General features: G+C 42.8%; 1 protein-coding gene across 3 annotated transcripts in view; it reads right to left on the reverse strand.

Annotated features, from left to right (window-relative positions):
• FHIP1A (FHF complex subunit HOOK interacting protein 1A) overlaps positions 1-18,578 on the reverse strand; it is a 310,572-nt gene that overhangs the window by 70,033 nt on the left and 221,961 nt on the right. For all 3 annotated transcript variants that reach the window (XM_089670462.1, XM_089670461.1, XM_089670460.1), the window contains exon 6: positions 11,855-11,941. In XM_089670462.1, the coding sequence (XP_089526588.1) occupies positions 11,855-11,941 (87 nt within the window). The remainder of the gene's footprint in view (positions 1-11,854; positions 11,942-18,578) is intronic.

The following is an 18,578-nucleotide window of genomic DNA, read 5'->3' on the forward strand; positions in this document are numbered from 1 at the left end:
CCTTAAAGCAGTAGTAAACACATGACATAGTGGGGGACATTTACTAAAACTGGAGAGTGCAAAATCTGTCACTGCTCCAGGTGGTCAGGTGCTCCCAGTCTTCCTTCCAGGTTCTGACCCTTTAGTTACTTTAATGGCCGGGCCAGGATAACATCACTCCTGCGCATGTACATGGGACTCACATAACGACAGCGAGTGTGGTAAATGTAATCTGAGTTGCACATGTGAGGCTCAGATCACATTACCACTGACAAGCTGCGGGAGGTATTTATGACAGAACAAACCAGTAGGGTCTTTTCTGTTATTAAAACTCTGCCTGTCAGCATCAATATTTTCAAAATTTGACTTCAATGCTGCATTAAGATCCCAATCTCATATATATATATATATATATATATATATATATATATACATACACACACACACACAAATAGAATAGTAAGGCCAACTTAGACAAGAGCCAAGAAACCTTCCAGCATCTCAAGAGCATGGGAGAAAACACCCAGAGGAAATCCAAGAGACCATGTAATCTCCATGCTGAGATTTGAGCCAAGGACTCCAGTACTGCAAAGTGGACATGCCAACCACTAAGCTATTGTGTTGCTCATGTAACAACTGTAACTTACAATAGTTAACAAATAAGTTCACTTTTTACCAAAAAATAATAAATGCACATTTTTTGGAAGGTAAAAAATGTGTAGTTACTATTTTTTTTGTAGGAGTCTGGAAAGCATTGCACCAGCGATCAGCAGATCGCTGGTGCCATGCTGGTCTACTGCAGACTGTCAGCGTAAGCTGTCTGCCCGTACATTGCACAGGCAGGCAGTTTCACACTGACAGGATGAATCAAAGAACTACCACTCAACAGGGCAGTGTTAGTTCAGTGAGGACTACAAGTCGACAGCCACAAGGGCTGCTGGTACTTGTAGTTCATTGATTCACAGGGATCTGTGAATCAATTACATGGCTGTGTGGGAGGAGCCTTTGTCCATACAAGCTAAGTAGATCTCATCATAAACTAATAATAACATTACACTAAATACTGGAGCGGGTTAAGGTACATTTTTTAGGAGAACTTCAGTATTAGTTTGTGATCACAGGATAACTACAGAGAACACGTCTCCACTGTGCTAGAGTCCAGTGGTAGTGTGCTTTACACAACAGTATCCGACACTGTACTTGGTGATCTCAGGCTTGGATGCAGCTGCTCGGCCATGAAAACCCATTTCATGAAGCTCTCTATGTACTGTTGTACTGTTAATCTGAAGGCCACACAAAGTTTGGAGGTCTTTAGCTATTGACTCTGCAGACAGTTGGTGAATCCTGCGCACTGTGCGCTTCAGTGTGCGCTGACCCCGCTCTGTCATTTTACGTGGCCTACCGTTTTGTGGCTGAGTTGCTGTTGTTCCCAGTTGCTTCCACTTTGTTATAATACCACTAACAGTTGACTTTGGAATATTTAGTACCAAGGAAATTTCACGGATGGATTTATTGCACAGGTAGCAACCTATCACAGTAAAACGCTTGAATTCACTGAGCTCCTGAGAGCGACCCATTCTTTCACAAATGTTTGTAGAAGCAATCTGCATGCCTAGGTGCTTGATTTTTTATATCTGTTGCCATGGAAGTGATTATACACACATATTTATACACATCTTATAAAGCATTGCTCTAAAAAATATTTAGGGAAGTGTAATTTATCAATCTGAATAAGCTGACCTTGCCAATAAAAACAATTTGATTTGTTGTTATGGACAACACAAACTTATTTTCCTAATTTTACAGAAAGCCCCTGTAAATATGCAAAACTACAATACAATGCAAAGCCTAGCTAATGTACATGTAAAGAAACAGTTATAACCATCAAGCTTTGAAGCTGTAATTTGTAACACTAGATAGACGTAATTCACTGACAAAAGACACACTGGTACAATATTTTTAATGTAGGGATAGCATTTGTTTACAGATCTGCTAATAACATTCATTAGTAGGAGAGGTGATAAAAGAAGTGATGCTGTCTTTGCAGTGTGTTGAACTAATTAGTAATAGAACAGGGGACTTCTGCTTAAAGACAGAATAGTAAATATAGAGTTAATTAGCTTCATTAATTGCTTGTATCTGCTGCAGGATAGCAATAGCCTTCATTCTGCTATGCTATGACAGAATTGTGCTGATAACAAGAACCTGTCCAAATCAACAATAGAATTAATCTCCTCAGCAAGGCCACAGGAGAATGGTTTACGCACATACAGTAAGTGCTTCATTGCACTGCACAGTGATGCTGACAGCTAAAGCTGGCCATACTCATGTAGCATTCTCTTGTTCAGCATGTGGGCTGAATGACAGAAAACTGCTTGGTCCCCCCCACTCAGTCTTAGGCTGGGTTCACACTAGCTTTGTAAGCAGGCATTTTGCAGGTGTGTGAGGGACATTTTTAACGCTCCTCAAACGCCTATGAAAATTATACATATGGCAGCACACAGTGCTGGTCACACTGAAGCGTTAGCATCGCGGCAAAATTGATGTCTCATGTTGAGTCAGGAGGAGTTGAAGCCTTTCAACGCCTCCCATTCAAGTCAAATGCCAGGCATTTTTGGGGCATTTGCGGGGCGTTAATACCATTAACTTCATTATAGGTGTTTGTGCAGCAGTTTTAACACTTGGAAAATGCCTAAAAACCGCACATAGGGCGTTTGGGAAGTGTTTGGGGAGTGTTAAAATGTTTCCCAAACGCCTGTCTAATGCCTGTCAAACACTATAGAGGCGTTTGGGAAGAAGTCAAGTGTGAACAACCCATAAGTAGCGTGAATGAACGTATATCCTGCTGCCAATTATTGCATTCTGACAGCCAGCACCCACAGCTGTCAGAATATCCAAACAGTGACTGCATGGCATTGGCTACAGTAACTGTTAGGCCAACTTTCTCTGTCCAACTCTTACAATTTCCTCATGAAAGTTTGTTGAGCTCAGTGGTGTCAGCAGGACCACCCATGGCTCAAATTTTAGGCCATTCTTGTGAAATTTGAGCCATATATGGCCAGCTGAACACTTTATAAATGTATAAAGCAATAACAAAGGTGGTATAATTCATACCAGTCAGCACAATAACATATCAATGTAAAATCAGAAGATATGAAGTACTGTATATAATGCAAAGAACATTCTACGGTCTACAGCAGTGCTTGCAAAATTTGAAAATGCTGTGTTATAACATGACTCACTTGACATGAGCACTGTTTAGCTAAGCTGCTTGCAGTGTCCTGTAGTTATCACTAGTAATGCACTTGTCTATGTACAGGATGATAGCTCTAGGTGTCCGTACGGAAAAAGAGTCAATAGCATGGGGATTATTTACTAAATGCAAATAGACTGTTCACTTTAAAAGGAAGATGCACTTTCAAGGTAATTTTCCCCAGAGCTTAGTGAATGAGGTGAAGCTCTGCTGGCTTCCATCATCCAATCATGCACAAACAAAACTACTGTTTTTTTTTTTTTTAATATATATTCCTTGCATGTGATTGGGTATTCTTTGCTAAATGACATTTCACCACATTTACTAATCTCTGGAAAAAAATCCCATGCAAGGTGCAACTTCCCTTGCAAAGTGAACAGCCAATTTCCCTTTAATAAATTAACTTGCATATCCTGCCCTCTGCTGAGTGTGTAGACTATTGTTCACCATCACAAGTCTATGTGCATACATGCAGTACTCCTGGAGTACTGTAACAAGCAAGTTTTAAAACTCGCTGGCTTGTCTCCTCCCACCTACCGCACATACCTATTGGCCCATCACAATGGGAACTTTTAGGAGACAGGGCAGGGCTGGCCAGCACTCAACAGCACGTGCAAGTGTTGGTATTGCTGTCAGTACCACGTGGTGCTGACAGGTGTACATATCTCATTATGTTTCAGTAACTGGCTTCAAAAAATCCTATGCAAATAACAATACTGATGTACAACAACCCATGACAACCAATCACATAATATCTAACTGCTCTGGCTACAGTAATCTGAAATCTGATTGGTAGGTATAGCATTGGTAGGTATACCACGTGGTGCTGACAGGTGTACATATCTCATTATGTTTCAGTAACTGGCTTCAGAAAATCCTATGCAAATAACAATACTGATGTACAACAACCCATGACAACCAATCACATAATATCTAACTGCTCTGGCTACAGTAATCTGAAATCTGATTGGTAGGTATAGCATACAGTACTTTGCAAATCATTATACATTTTGGCACTACCTTACTCAATAAGCCTATCAAGTGTTCCAATAACTGCCCGTCATTACTGGAGGACAGAACAAACAAAATGTCCAATTTAAGAGAACATTTTTAGAGCAAGATGAAGGTAAACTGTAAACACGTATGAGAACATATTAATATCTGAGTATAACATAGTTAAGGTGTAACAAAATCAAAACTCAATATCATTCATATATATATATATTTATATTTTTTTTTTTTTTATTTGTATATAAAATATACATTTTATGAAGAAAGTTCTCTGGAAGCATAAGCAGGAGTATGAAAATATTTAATTGCCAAACAATTTCAGTTTCATGCAGAATTTTAATAGAATATCCTTTATTATGCGTTTATGATTCCTGCCTAACAAGCATATTATTTACTGTGTGCAAGCAACATCCATTGTACTGGGAATTAGATTAGTAAAATATAAACAACACCACTGAGGTATACATTTAGAATAGTGACTTCACATTTTATCACAGCAACAGCTCAATAAGACACCACAATGTGTCCCACTGGAATCAGGAAAAGCATCAACACAGCACATCATGGCTGCTGACCAGAGACAAATAACAGCAATGGAAAGTAGATGAAGAGACAAGCCATCTAGCATTCTGCAACAACATTCTACAATCCTTAGCATGTCTTAATGAGAAATTAAATATTCATTCATCATGATGGGTCAAGTTGCCAATTAAGACTCTTTCTGAGACTGTTGCTATAAGTTTAGTGTTCCCAAGTTTGACTATACAATAAAATATTCAGCTCTAGACCTTTTGAAAGTTTCACTGTGTTGGTATTTTGCGTGTATAAAATTTGAATCATAGCCCAAGATATGGATATATATATAAAAGAGAGGGATCACTCAATTAAAGATGCTGTTACAGAGCTGGATGTAGACATACCACACATGGTTGATTTTTATCTCATTAAATATAAACATTTGTACACCAGGAAACTAGAGGACAGTAGAGGCCAACAGGTGAAACCACTGCATAGCATCTTCCATGAATGTTTCCTGACTATCTCACAGCAGCATACACATTGATAAGGTTCCACCCCTGTACTCCCATAGGACCACATACCAATAAATGGAAGTTCCACCCAGCTAGCTCCTTTCTAGTTTTGTCCTCATTATATAGGACCATAGAATCAGACTGAATAAACCCCTTTTCTTGTGTCATAGGTAAATCTATGGCAGTTTCCACCAAGGTGTCTCTTCTGTTTGAACGCTGTGAAGATCCCCATATGCTCAGAGAACAGTGCTTAGCCCACCAGTATGGAAGAGAGTAACTGCCAGTGTCTGTCAGAAATTAGATTATGTATTGCACCTACCAGCACATCACACCCAGTAGTGATATGTGGTGTTATATTTGTATTTGGCCTGGACATAGGCAGATCACCTTTCTATGCCAGTGATAAGATCCAGAGGCTTTCAGTGGGCATTCCAAACTTGGTTTCATCTGAAGGTAAATCTGTTCACTTCTATTCTATTTCAGATTTCCTTGTCCATGGGTGATGAGGAGTGATGCGCTCCTGGCATAATGGAGTTTCAGAAAAGCTTACGCCTTCCCACCAGTGCCATTGATTATAAAATTCCTTGTCGAAATGTGCTAGGAGAAACAGCTGACATTGGCTGTGGTCCTATTATAGTCAAACAGAACTTGTTTTCACTTTTGTTGCACTTCAGTCAACAACATCCAGTGTTGATACCTTTACCAACAGACTTCCTGAAACAGAATATCTTGCCCAGAACATTTGCATCTGCAGTCTGGGTATTGGGAGGGAGAGATTGACAGAAGTGGGATGCTCATGCCAAAGCATTAAAACGCTCCTGAGTGCAAGGAAATCCAGCACTATTAGGGTCTGTGAATCTTGAATTGAGTTTTGCTCACCAAAAACCTAGGTTTAAAATGTCCTGGAATTCCTGCAACTCGGTTCAATGGAACAAAACATGTTGACGAAATTAAGTCATCACAGGAACTCAGAAGTACGTCACCAGTAAAGGAAGTTGTGGTGCGGCCATCTTTGAATGGATGTGTGATCTTTCTCTTGTATATGTAAGTATATTGTAAAATAAATATATGTTTTTTACTTAAAAATACTACACTATTGGGTGCTCTTTTTTTCAAAGGTCGAATGGTGACTCTGAAGAAGGTAACGGAGAAGAGGAGAGTGGAGATTGGGTGCATTTTAAACCGATTGTGGTCACAAGGCTTTAGGGAGGCTCCACTACATGAGGGGACACCTGGTGGTAGAAGATTGTTGGTGGTATAGTGTGAGATCAATACATGTTTATGTGAGTATAATAATTAAAGTGTGGGGAGCATGATTTGGTTTGATAGTATCACAATATGATTTTTTTTTGTTTTAATTTGTCCATGAGGAATTATTGCACAGGATGTGTATTTGACCCATTTTACAAGAGGAGCCTCACTATCTGGTGAGCATTTAAAAAACTGATGAGAAGATCACTTGAAGAAGATTGTTGATTAAGGAACTTTACACATGGGGATATTCTAACGCTGGGAATAAGGACTATCATTCTCCATGTGTATGCTGCCATGAAATGGAAAATTGTTATCAAATGCTTACTATCATTTTTCTTTCCTGACTTATCTCCATGTCAGCATGCTCCCCACCCCAGAACGTATAGTGACCAGTTAAAACAGGACTGTCAAACTCATAACTCATTACTCCTCAAAGACCCAGTTATATCTGTAAGACTAGATGTCCAGAGGACCCCACCCCCCCTTACATCAGATGTAAAGAGCCTCCCCCCCCCACACACACACACTACATAAGTCAAGAGTCCTCCACCCTCCCTTACATCACAGTGCACCCCTCATACTTTGTGCTGCTGACGGGAAAAGCATGGGGGCAGAGCTGGGAAGCAGAAAGTGCAAGGTCTGGAGAAGGACTAGAGGAGGGGTGGAATCAGCTGCTAGAGTCTGCTGAATACTGAGACCAAGGGGTGCTGCAGCTGCAAAGAGAAATGCAGGATCTGGTGAAGGAGTTCTACCCTCCTCTCTGCTGCTGACTGCTGATACAAGGTGGGGGCAGAGACGAGGGAATACCGCAGCTGCAGGAGGGGTGAAAGAGCTGCATGAAACGACCTGGCAGGATTCAGTCTGCGGTCTTTGTGTTTGATATATGTGAGTTAAAAGAATGGGTCCAGCTGGGTAGAACTCCAATTTACTGAGATAAATTAGAAAAGGAAAATTACAGTAAGTATTTGATAACGATTTTTTATTTTTTGTTTTTACCTTTGTCCCAGTTTTAGAGAGTTCTCATCACTTCCTGTACTGACAGGATATAAGGGGAACTCTCCCCAATAGAGAGAATAAAAACTTGACAGATGCTCCCCTGTTCTATCTAAAAGAAAATTAATAGTTGTGGCCAAAATGTAACTTTAAGATGTCAGTATGTCTACGTAAAAGTTAAACGCGTTATTTTAAGTAAAAATCTGTAGCATTTATTAGTAATTTATCCAGCAAGCAAGCAAATGTTTGCACTTTTAGTGTTACCAAACCCACAACAGTAAAATCAGTCTGTATATGCAGTAAAGCATGCTTGTTATACTCACTGTGAAAGCTAAGGGGTTAATCCTCTGCATTGTGTAAAAATGCTGTTTGATCCTGTCTTCCCTGCTCCTCCTCTTGTTGAAATGACCACCTGATACAGACTGAATCTGTAGTCACATGCACATGCTCAGTTTGGTGTGTATTGTTAGAGATTATTTTTTTTCTTGGGAGAGTGCATGTGAATAGCACAGGGCCAATCAGCACTGTCCAGACAGAGGGTCAGAGGTTTCACATCCTCCTAAAGCAGAAAAAAAACTCCTCCTACAAGCTTTAACTAGTGCTCTGCTGAAGTCACAAGAATACTCTAACTGCTGATGAAAAAGGGTATTTAGCAGTTTATATTTACTAAAATAATTGCATTTCCATGTTCTGTGTACTGTGGGAGACCGGATATAGTGAATGCAGGGTCTTGGGTTTAGTAACACTTTCAAGTCTAATCACAGGCAGCTTGCAGAATTGCTTATAGATCGTTTGAAAAATGGCAAATATCATGTTCCGTGTAGTAAAAGACCTGCCTGTACATGGCAGGAAAATGTCAGAAATTTTGTGAAAGTATGTGTCAAGACAGAATCCGTCTTTAAAGATTTTGTAGTCACAAATTGCAAAAAGGCAGAAGCAACAATAGATCTTTATTTCAGAAAACGAGTATGGGTTAACTGCATTAGGCAACACAGTCCTCTGAGCCATAGTATTAGCATTATTGCTGCTGATGAGGTCAATTTTTTCCGCATTATAGAGAACACTCTTAATAGCCACTAAATGAATCGCTTGATCACACTTCTGGAGTCTCTAGGAGAACAAAGGTACTTCACTTTCTGTCGTTTAAGAAGGCGCCCTAGCGGATTACAGCACATTTTAGCGTTTAGACTCTCTAATCTCTCTCTTATCTTGTGCTCAAAACATTTAAATCTGTCTGCATATTACAGCTGATGAGGAGAGCCTGCCAACAGTCATGAGCTAAGGCACCAATAGACATGAAATTATACCCATGTCTATGAGCACCAGCAGTTTTCCACTGATATCCCCAACTTACTGACCTTGGTGAAATAGGAACTGTCCATCTTGGATTATTCAGTCAAAGAGATACCTTCCTATTCTTTTTCCTGCTTCCTCTATAGCTATTGCCACACATATTAGGGCATTCCAAGCATGCATGTTTATAAAAAAGATTTTTATGAGAATACCCAACCTTCCTTCTCATGTCTATGGATACCCAATGGTTTAGAGCAGTGGTGGTGAACCTATGGCATGCTTGCCGCAGCGGGCATGCAGAGCCCTCTCTGTCGGCATGGGAGCCAAGTTACTCCATCATCTCCCCAGCAACCGAGCATCGGTTAACAGCGCACATAGGGGCCATGCGCATGAAGAGAAAGGAGTAGCAGCGCCAGGTGATGACGTCGCGAGCCACAACTCATTAGCCGCAACTCATCTGAGCTTTCACATGGCCAGTCAGTTCGCTGACAAGGATATATATATATATATATATATATATATATATATATATATACATTTGTTTTTATTAACACAATATTTTATCTGGCGGTCAGTGGAACTTTGCCCCCTTGTGCTGGTGGTCAGTGGAACTTTGCCCCCTTGTGCTGGTGGTCAGTGGAACTTTGCCCCCTTGTGCTGGTGGTCAGTGGAACTTTGCCCCCTTGTGCTGGTGGTCAGTGGAACTTTGCCCCCTTGTGCTGGTGGTCAGTGGTACTTCGCCCCCTTGTGTTGGTGGTCAGTGGAACTTTGCCCCCTTGTGCTGGTGGTCAGTGGAACTTTGCCCCATTGTGTTGGTGGTCAGTGGAACTTTGCCCCCTTGTGCTGGTGGTCAGTGGAACTTTGCCCCTTTGTGCTGGTGGTCAATGGAACTTTGCCCCCTTGTGCTGCTGGTTAGTGGAACTTTGCCCCTTGTGCTGGTTGTCAATGAAAATTTGCCCCCTTGTGCTGGTGGTCAGTGGAACTTTGCCCCCTTGTGCTGGTGGTCAGCTGAATGTTGCCCCCTTGTGCTGGTGGTCAGTGGAACATTGCCCCCTTGTGCTGGTGGTCAGAGGAACTTTGCCCCATTGTGTTGGTGGTCAGTGGAACTTTGCCCCCTTGTGCTGGTGGTCAGTGGAACTTTGCCCCTTTGTGCTGGTGGTCAATGGAACTTTGCCCCCTTGTGCTGCTGGTTAGTGGAACTTTGCCCCTTGTGCTGGTTGTCAATGAAAATTTGCCCCCTTGTGCTGGTGGTCAGTGGAACTTTGCCCCCTTGTGCTGGTGGTCAGCTGAATGTTGCCCCCTTGTGCTGGTGGTCAGTGGAACATTGCCCCCTTGTGCTGGTGGTCAGAGGAACTTTGACCCATTGTGCTGGTAGTAAGTGGAACTTTGCCCCCTTGTGCTGGTGGTCAGTGGAACTTTGTCCCCTTGTGCTGGTGGTCAGTGGAACTTTGCCCCATTGTGCTGGTAATAAATGGAACTTTGCCCCCTTGTGCTGGTATTCAGTGGAACTTTGCCCCCTTGTGCTGGTGGTCAGTGGAACTTTGCCCCCTTGTGCTGGTGGTCAGTGGAACTTCGCCCCCTTGTGTTGGTGGTCAGTGGAACTTTGCCCCTTTGTGCTGGTGGTCAATGGAACTTTGCCCCCTTGTGCTGGTTGTCAATGAAACTTTGCCCCCTTGTGCTGGTGATCAGTGGAAATTTTCCCCGTTGTGTTGGTGGTCAGTAGAATTTGCTCCCTTGTGCTGGTGGTCAGTGTAACTTTGCCCCCTTGTGCTGGTGGTCAGCTGAATGTTTCCCCCTTGTGCTGGTGGTCAGTGGAAAGTTGCCTCCTTGTGCTGGTGGTCAGAGGAATGTTGCCCCCTTGTGCTGGTAGTAAGTGGAACTTTGCCCCCTTGTGCTGGTGGTCAGTGGAACTTTGCCCCCTTGTGCTGGTGGTCAGTGGAACTTTGCCCCCTTGTGCTGGTGGTCAGTGGAACTTTGCCCCCTTGTGCTGGTGGTCAGTGGAACTTTGCCCCCTTGTGCTGGTGGTCAGTAGAACTTTACCCCCTTATGCTGGTGGTCAGTGGAACTTTGCCCCCTTGTGTTGGTGGTCAGTGGAACTTTGCTCCTTTGTGCTGGTGGTCAATGGAACTTTGCCCCCTTGTGCTGATGGTTAGTGGAACTTTGCCCCCTTGTGCTGGTTGTCAATGAAACTTTGCCCCCTTGTGCTAGTGGCCAGTGAAACTTTGCCCCCTTGTGCTGGTGGTCAGTGAAACCTTGCCCCCTTGTGCTGGTGATCAGTGGAAATTTTTCCCCTTGTGTTGGTGGTCAGTAGAATTTGCCCCCTTGTGCTAGTGGTCAGTGGAACTTTCCCCTTTTGTGCTGGTGGTCAGCAGAATGTTGCCCCCTTGTGCTGGAGGTCAGAGGAACTTTGCCCCCTTGTGCTGGTAGTAAGTGGAACTTTTCCCCCTTGTGCTGGAGCTCCGTGGAACTTTGCCCCCTTGTGCTGGTGGTAAGTGGAACTTTGCCTCCTTGTGCTGGTGGTCAGTGGAACTTTGCCCCCTTGTCCTGGTGGTCAGTGGAACTTTGCCCCCTTGTGCTGGTGGTCAGTGGAACTTTGCCCCCTTGTGCTGGTGGTCAGTGGAACTTTGCCCCCTTGTGCTGGTGGTCAGTGGAACTTTGCCCCCTTGTGCTGGTGGTCAGTGGAACTTCGTCCCCTTGTGCTGGTGGTCAGTGGAAGCTCTATTATTGTGTTTTTCTTTTAAGACAAAAGATGTTAATGTATGGGTTGTTTTTTCTAAACTAAAACCTCAGTATTCAGATTTACTTGAAGTGTTGGCACTTTGCGATAAATAAGTGGGTTTTGGGTTACAGTTTGGGCATTCAGTCTCTAAAAGGTTCACCATCACTGGTTTAGTGTATCTGTACATAGCAAACTGCTTGTGACATTCAGACAAGGATCAGTCATTGCAGGTCTTCTGTTCACCAGCAACCTTCGGAAGTGTTCATTATTGCAGATCAAAATCTTTACAGTGAGATAAATGTTTTATGCAAATTCACTGACCTTGTGCAATGCAGGAGCTATCACGGGCAAAAGGAAGCCATTGTAAATATAATCCACGAGCTGAGCTTGTATAAGTGGATGCGCCACCTGAAAAGATAAAACAACGTGTCCATATTAAAACAAAGTGACCTCCAATCATTAAACTCAAACTCTTAGAAAAACATTTTTTACATCATTACAATATCTGCAGACAGTGCAAATCTTGCTGTTCCCTCTTTATACTTGCATAAGATTAGATTTGTGAATATCCATGAAAATATTAAAATCACAAAAGTCTTTACACCAGTCATGCTTTGTAATTCATTTATAAAGGTATTTTATATACCTCTTTTGCTATTATATTTCAGGAAAGGCTATTTGAAGTTGGACAACTTGCCTAAAATGTCTACTCACATTCTGGAAATTTCTATATTTTCATAGAGAAACCTAGAGAAAACTTAAATGTGTTAGCAAGTTACCACAGTGACTACTGCTTATACCCCAGATAATGTGCAACATAGGCACTGGGCACCCATGGAACATGCCCCTTATCTCTTGCCTGGTGCCCCAGGTCCCACCGCAGTTGAAGTCCTTTTTTCTCTTTTTACCTTCACAGTACACATTTAGAGGCGCTGTGTTTCTTTGTCTCCCTTCTGCAGAGTTATGCTTCGCTCCTACACAGCTTGCCCTTAGTGCCTACTGGACTATCCTTACCCCTGCCCATTTGGAACTCATCAAACATACATGGACTGCCACAGCATGCGCCTGTTGTCCCTTTTGTATTGACTCTTTTTTCTCTGCTGCCTGCCTTAAACAGGGCATGATTATGTACAGTGGGCTGCATTAACATTTGTGGTAAAATACCTCACAGCATTTTTCAAAAAACGTTTTGCAGTTCACAAAAAAAAGCTACTAAAATACGGTATGGGGTATTTTTCCGAAATATGCGGTATTTATCGCATTATGAAACTGTGCAGTATTTTAACTTATACGATATCCAGTGGGATGGATACAATAGAGAAGAATTAGAACCCCTGTCAATTTTTATTGCTTATAAAGAGGTAAAATGGTTTACAGCGTAGAAATATGCCAACTCACTAAGTCCGTGTGATCCCTGCAGCCTATGTATTAATAAAAAAGAAGAAAGGTGACTAGAATACCAGTTCTTTGACTGGAAGCTGCTTTCACAGGACACACGTGGTATATCAAAAAACTAAGTTGGTATATCAAAAAACTCTGTCCTACGGACACAGCTGATCACGTGATGAGGTAAAAGGCCGATCACAGAGGTCTTTTACCATGTGATCATCTGTGTCCAATGACAGTTGTGTCCAATGACAGTTGTCGGTTATCAGCAGCACTTTCCGCATGCTGTAACAGCGTGAGGAAAGTACTGCCAATAACCGGTAACTGTATTTACTCTGTGTTCTGCTGTGTCATTGGACACAGCTGATCAGTGCCCTGATGATCAGTGTCCTGCAGTGCCACCCAACAGTGCCCATCAGTGTCTCCCATCAGTGCTCAGCAGTGCCCCCCCCAGCAGTGACACCCATCAGTGCCCCCAGCAGTGCTACCCATCAGTGCCCATCAGTGCCAGCTATCAGTGCTCAGCAGTGCCTCCAGTCAGTGCCATCAATCAATGCTGCCAGTCAGGGCTGTCAGTGAGTGTCGTCAGTCAGCGCCGCCTGTCAGTGTCATCCATCAGTGCCACCTATCAGTGTAGCATCATTAGTGCCTCTTCATCAATGCCCACCAGTGCCGCCTATCAGTGCCACCTCATCAGTGCAGCCTATCAGTGCCCATCAGTGTTGTCGATCCGTGCCTCCTCATCAGTGCCCATCAGTGCTGCCTATCAGTGCAGCCTCATCAACGCACATCAGTAAAGGAAAAAAATTACCTGTTTGCAAAATTTTATAATAGAAACAGAAAAACTTTTTTGCTCTTTTTTTGTTTATAGCACAAAACATAAAACACTCAGTGGCGATTTAATACCATCAAAAGAAATCTCTATTTGTGTGAAAAACATGATACAAATGTCATATGGGTACAATGTTGCATGACCGCGCGATTGTCATTCAAAGTGCGACAGCACTGAAAGATGAAAATTGGCCTGGGCAGGAAGGGGGTATAAGTGCCCAGTAGGCAAGTGGTTAATTGGTGGAAGAAGGGTATTTATACATGTGTGTGATTTTTTTTTATACTATTTTCACTCAGTATTTGACGTTTAGAAATATATTTTGTATTTACTTAAAATATAACTAAAGGAAACACTTTTTTTTAGTTTTGGAAAGTGTGGAGAGGTTTGAAAGTTCATTGAGCCCCAGGATCACACTGATGTGGTGCGGCACATCTCATGTGATTCGCACAGGAACCGCACCGCATTCCTGTACAAATCACATGTGATTTCTGTGCGGTGCAATTTGAGCCATGCATTTTGTATGGCTCAGATCACAACGCATTCGTTGGTGGTCATTTGTGAAGTGTAGAGACAGGATCCACACTGGATAGGGACAGTGTAATTAGCCCTAGGGAAAGGTTTCTGATGAGGAGGGGCAGAATAGGGGTATTTCTACTGGCTACAGGCTCTGAAGATGAGTGTTTTTTTTTCTTGTCTCTAAAGGCTCCTGGCTGTAAACGCCTACACTCACCTTCCACTTTATTAGGTACACTTGCTAGTGCCAAGAAAATACCCCCACACCATTACACCACCAGCCTGAACCATTGATACAAGGCAGAATGGATCCATGCTTTCATGTTGTTTATGCCAAAATCTGACCCTACCATCTGAATGTCGCAGCAACCAGTTGGTCCATTCTCCTCTGACCTCTGACATCAGCAAGGAATTTTTGTCCACACAACTGCCGCTAACCGGATATTTTCTCTTTTATGGACCATTCTCTGTAAAACCTAAAGATGGTTGAGCGTGAAAATCCCAGTAGATCAGCAATTTTTGAAACACTCAGACCAGCCCGTCTGGCACCAACAACAATGCCACATTCAAAGTCACTTAAATCCCCTTTCTTCCCCATTCTGATGCTTGGTTTAAACTTCAGCAAGTTGTCTTTACATCAAGATGCCTAAATGCTTTGAGTTGCAGCCATGTGATTGGCTGATTAGCAATTTGTGTTACCAAGCAATTGAACATGTGTACCTAATAAAGAGGCCAGTGAGTGTATGTGTGCATGGGTACATAGGCTAACATGGAGAGACATGTTAAACATCTGTAAAACAGGTGTTTCTTAGCTTCAGTGTGCATGAGAACCTAGAATATTTGTTTATTCATCTACCCCACCCCATCATTTGGACTGGCAGCATCTGTTTAGTTTACATTTGTAGCTCTGTATAATGTGGAAATGCACTTTGGACAAAGGCCAACACACTGCTTCTGTACAAAAGGACTCTGCCACTTCTGAAAGCCATTTCTTGTTAGCTATACTGTTATTTGTTCGTTATGTTCAAGTCTGTAGCAATTGGTCATTTCTTTGGTTGTGCTGCCAAGTATTTCTTTCACGCTGCTACAGGTTTTAAGAGTAATGGAACCCTGTGAAGAATTTGCCAAGCCTGGCACCCAGCAGCTTATCCAATGCAAGTCAGATTGTGAATTATTGTTACAGCATATCTAAACTCAAAAATAAAAATGTAAGATTGCAGTTTATCAGTCCTTGGATATGGTGCCTACATTTTATTTTTATTTTATTTTATTTTTTTTAATGTTGGGATAACACACTTGCTATTTCTGGGCAGCGATGGTTGCCATCCAGGCTGTCTTCAAACATGTCTGCCTTTGTTTTTCTCTATTACATGCTGATGGAATTAGTAGTTTACAAAATACATTTGTTTGTGTTTCTGTTAGAGTGGTTGTAAACCCTCACACATACCCAGGGAAGTGACTTGCCTCAGGTGTTACACAGTGATGAAACACATCCTTCTACATACATTGTACCTTTTTATCAGCAGTCCTCTCTGCTCTACAGCCATTCAAAGTGAATAATGTATACAGCTTATCTGAGCGTTCAAAAAGCAAGTTACACTCTGCAGAGCTCAATGAGAGCAGATGGGAGGGAAGGAATACACCCCCCTTCACACAGCATACAGCTGGTGCTGGAAATCACAGACTGTGTGCTGGTGCTCCCTTCCCTGTCACCTTTTTACTTTTTGGTGTCAGGAAAACTTGTCAGAAGTGACTCATGCAGATATCAGAGGAACAAGGGCAGCAGACAGAAATTACACTTAGTGCTCTAGAATGAGACAAGTACACAATATAAAAAAGTTTACAAAAATATATAATCTACTGCAAATTCTTCTAAGAGATAACTAAAACCCACAACAAATATAATGTATAATTCTTTTTTTTCAGACTTTCAGGCCATCACATCTATCACTTTGTTATGTTATATTTGTTACAAAATTATTATTATTATTATACAGGATTTACATAGCGCCAACAGTTTTCTCAGCGCTTTACAATAGAACAGGAGACAATACAGCAACAATACAGTTCAATACAAGAGGGAAAGGAGGGCCCTGATCCTGGGAGCTTACAATCTAGGAGGGAGGGGCTAGTGATACAAAAGGTAGTAACTGTGGGGGATGGACTGGTAGGAAGAGTAGAAGATTCCATTATTAGCTGAGGGCAGGATAGGCTTCCCTGAAGAGATAGGTTTTCAGAGATTGCCTAAGAGTGAGCAGAGTAGGCGATAGTCTGATAAATTGGGGTAGAGTTCCAGAGGATGGGGGAAGCTCTGGAAAAGTCCTGGAGACGAGCATGGGAGGAGGAGACAGAATGCTAGAGAGTAGGAGGTCTTGCAAAGAGTGGAGAGTATGGTTTGGGTAATATTTAGAGACAAGATCGTTGATGTAATTTGGGGCAGAGTTATAAATGGCTTTATACGTTATTGTTAATGTTTTGAATTTTATCCGTTGGGCAATGGGAAGCCAGTGGAGGGATTGGCAGAGAGGGGTGGCAGATACAGAACGGTTAGTAAGGTGGATAAGTCTGGCAGCAGCATTCATGATAGACTGGAGAGGGGAAAGCCTGCTATTCGGTAGGCCAATGAGGAGGGAGTTGCAATAGTCAAAGCGAGATATAACAAGGGAGTGAATAAGTTGCTTAGTGGTTTCCATGGTTAGGAGTGGGCGTATCTTGGAGATGTTGCGGAGGTGAAGTTTACAAGATTTGGACAGTGATTGGATTTGGGGGTGAAAGAACAGAAGGGAGTCTAGGATTACACCTAGTACCCTGGCATGAGGGGAGGGACTGATGATTGTATTATTGATCTTGATGGAGAAGTCAGGGGAGGGGGCATGGGCTAGGGGGAATACCAAGAGCTCAGTTTGGAAAGATTGAGTTTGAGGAAGTGGAGTGACATTCATGCCGATATGTCGCTTAGTAGGTTAGTAATGCGAGAGAAGACTGAAGGGGTGAGGTGAGGTGTAGAAAGATAGATCTGTGTGTCATCAGCATAGAGATGGTACTTAAAGCCATTGGAGTTTATCAAGTGACCAAGGGAGGAGGTGTAGATGGAGAAGAGAAGGGTCCAAGGACAGAACCTTGAGGGACCCCTACAGAAAGAGGGAGTGAAGAGGAGGAGGCAGCATTATAGGTAACGCTGAAGGAGCACTAAGATAGGTAGGAGGAGAACCAGGAGAGAGCAGAGTCTCTGAGACCAAGAGAGTGGAGCTTTTTGAGGAGGAGGGGATGGTCAACCGTATCAAAAGCCGCAGAGAGGTCAAGTAGTAAGAGTACGGAGTAGTGGCCATTGGTTTTAGCTGTTAGTAGATCATTAGTGAGTTTTAGTAGGGCAGTTTCAGTAGAGTGTAGTGAGCAAAAGCCACTCTGTAAAGGGTCAAGAAGGTTGTTGTCGGTGAGGTGGGAGCTCAGGCAATTGTAGACTAAGCGTTCTAGGAGTTTAGAGGTAAATGGCAGCAGGGAGATGGGTCTTAAGTTGTTCAGGTTGGTAGGGTCAAGGGAGGGCTTTTTAAGTATGGGAGTGATGTGTGCATGCTTTAGAGGGGAGGGGAAGGCACCAGTAGAGAGGGAAAGATTGAAGATGTGAGTGAGGGAGCATAGGATGGAAGAAGAGGGTGACCGTAGTAGTTGTGAGGGGACAGGATCCAGGGGGCAGGTAGTGAGACGGGCTTCTGAGAAAACCTTAGTGACCTGTTCGGTAGTAGCAAGGTCAAAAGAGGAAAGTGTTGAGGGAGGTTTAGTATAAGGTATGCTAAGAGGGATGGATGTCTGTGCAGTGGCGATGCCCCTACAAATTGCGTCAATCTTCTTTTTGAAATGATTTGCAATCTCGTGAGCAGTGAGTGAGGTACTGGGTGGAGGTGGAGAAAGTAGAGAGTTAAAAGTAGAGAAGAGACGACGAGGACTGGACGACAAGGTATTAATAGGAGTGACAAAGTAGGCTTGTTTGGCAGCATGAAGGGAGGAATTGTATGTTAAGAAAGCAGATTTATATTGGGTGAATCCTTGCTGGGATTTGGTTTTACGCCACAAACGCTCCAACGCACGACTATGTCGTTTAAGATTTCTGGTGTCGTCAGTCTGCCAAGGTTGTAACAGTCGGGGCCTGATGCTTCATGTTGTTAGAGGAGCAAGCGAGTCTAATGTGGATGAAAGTGAATTGTTGTAGACAGGAGTGGCCAGGTCAGGGCAGGACAGGGGTGAGATTCTGTCCTAGAGTTGGTCAGTTGCAGAGCGGAAAGGAGCTGGGTTCAAGTTGTGAAGGTTTCTGATGGT

Source organism: Staurois parvus, unplaced genomic scaffold (genome assembly GCF_062004578.1).
Source record: "Staurois parvus isolate SC_StPar_1 unplaced genomic scaffold, SC_StPar_1.0 ptg000090l, whole genome shotgun sequence".
NCBI classification, from domain to species: Eukaryota; Metazoa; Chordata; class Amphibia; order Anura; family Ranidae; genus Staurois; species Staurois parvus.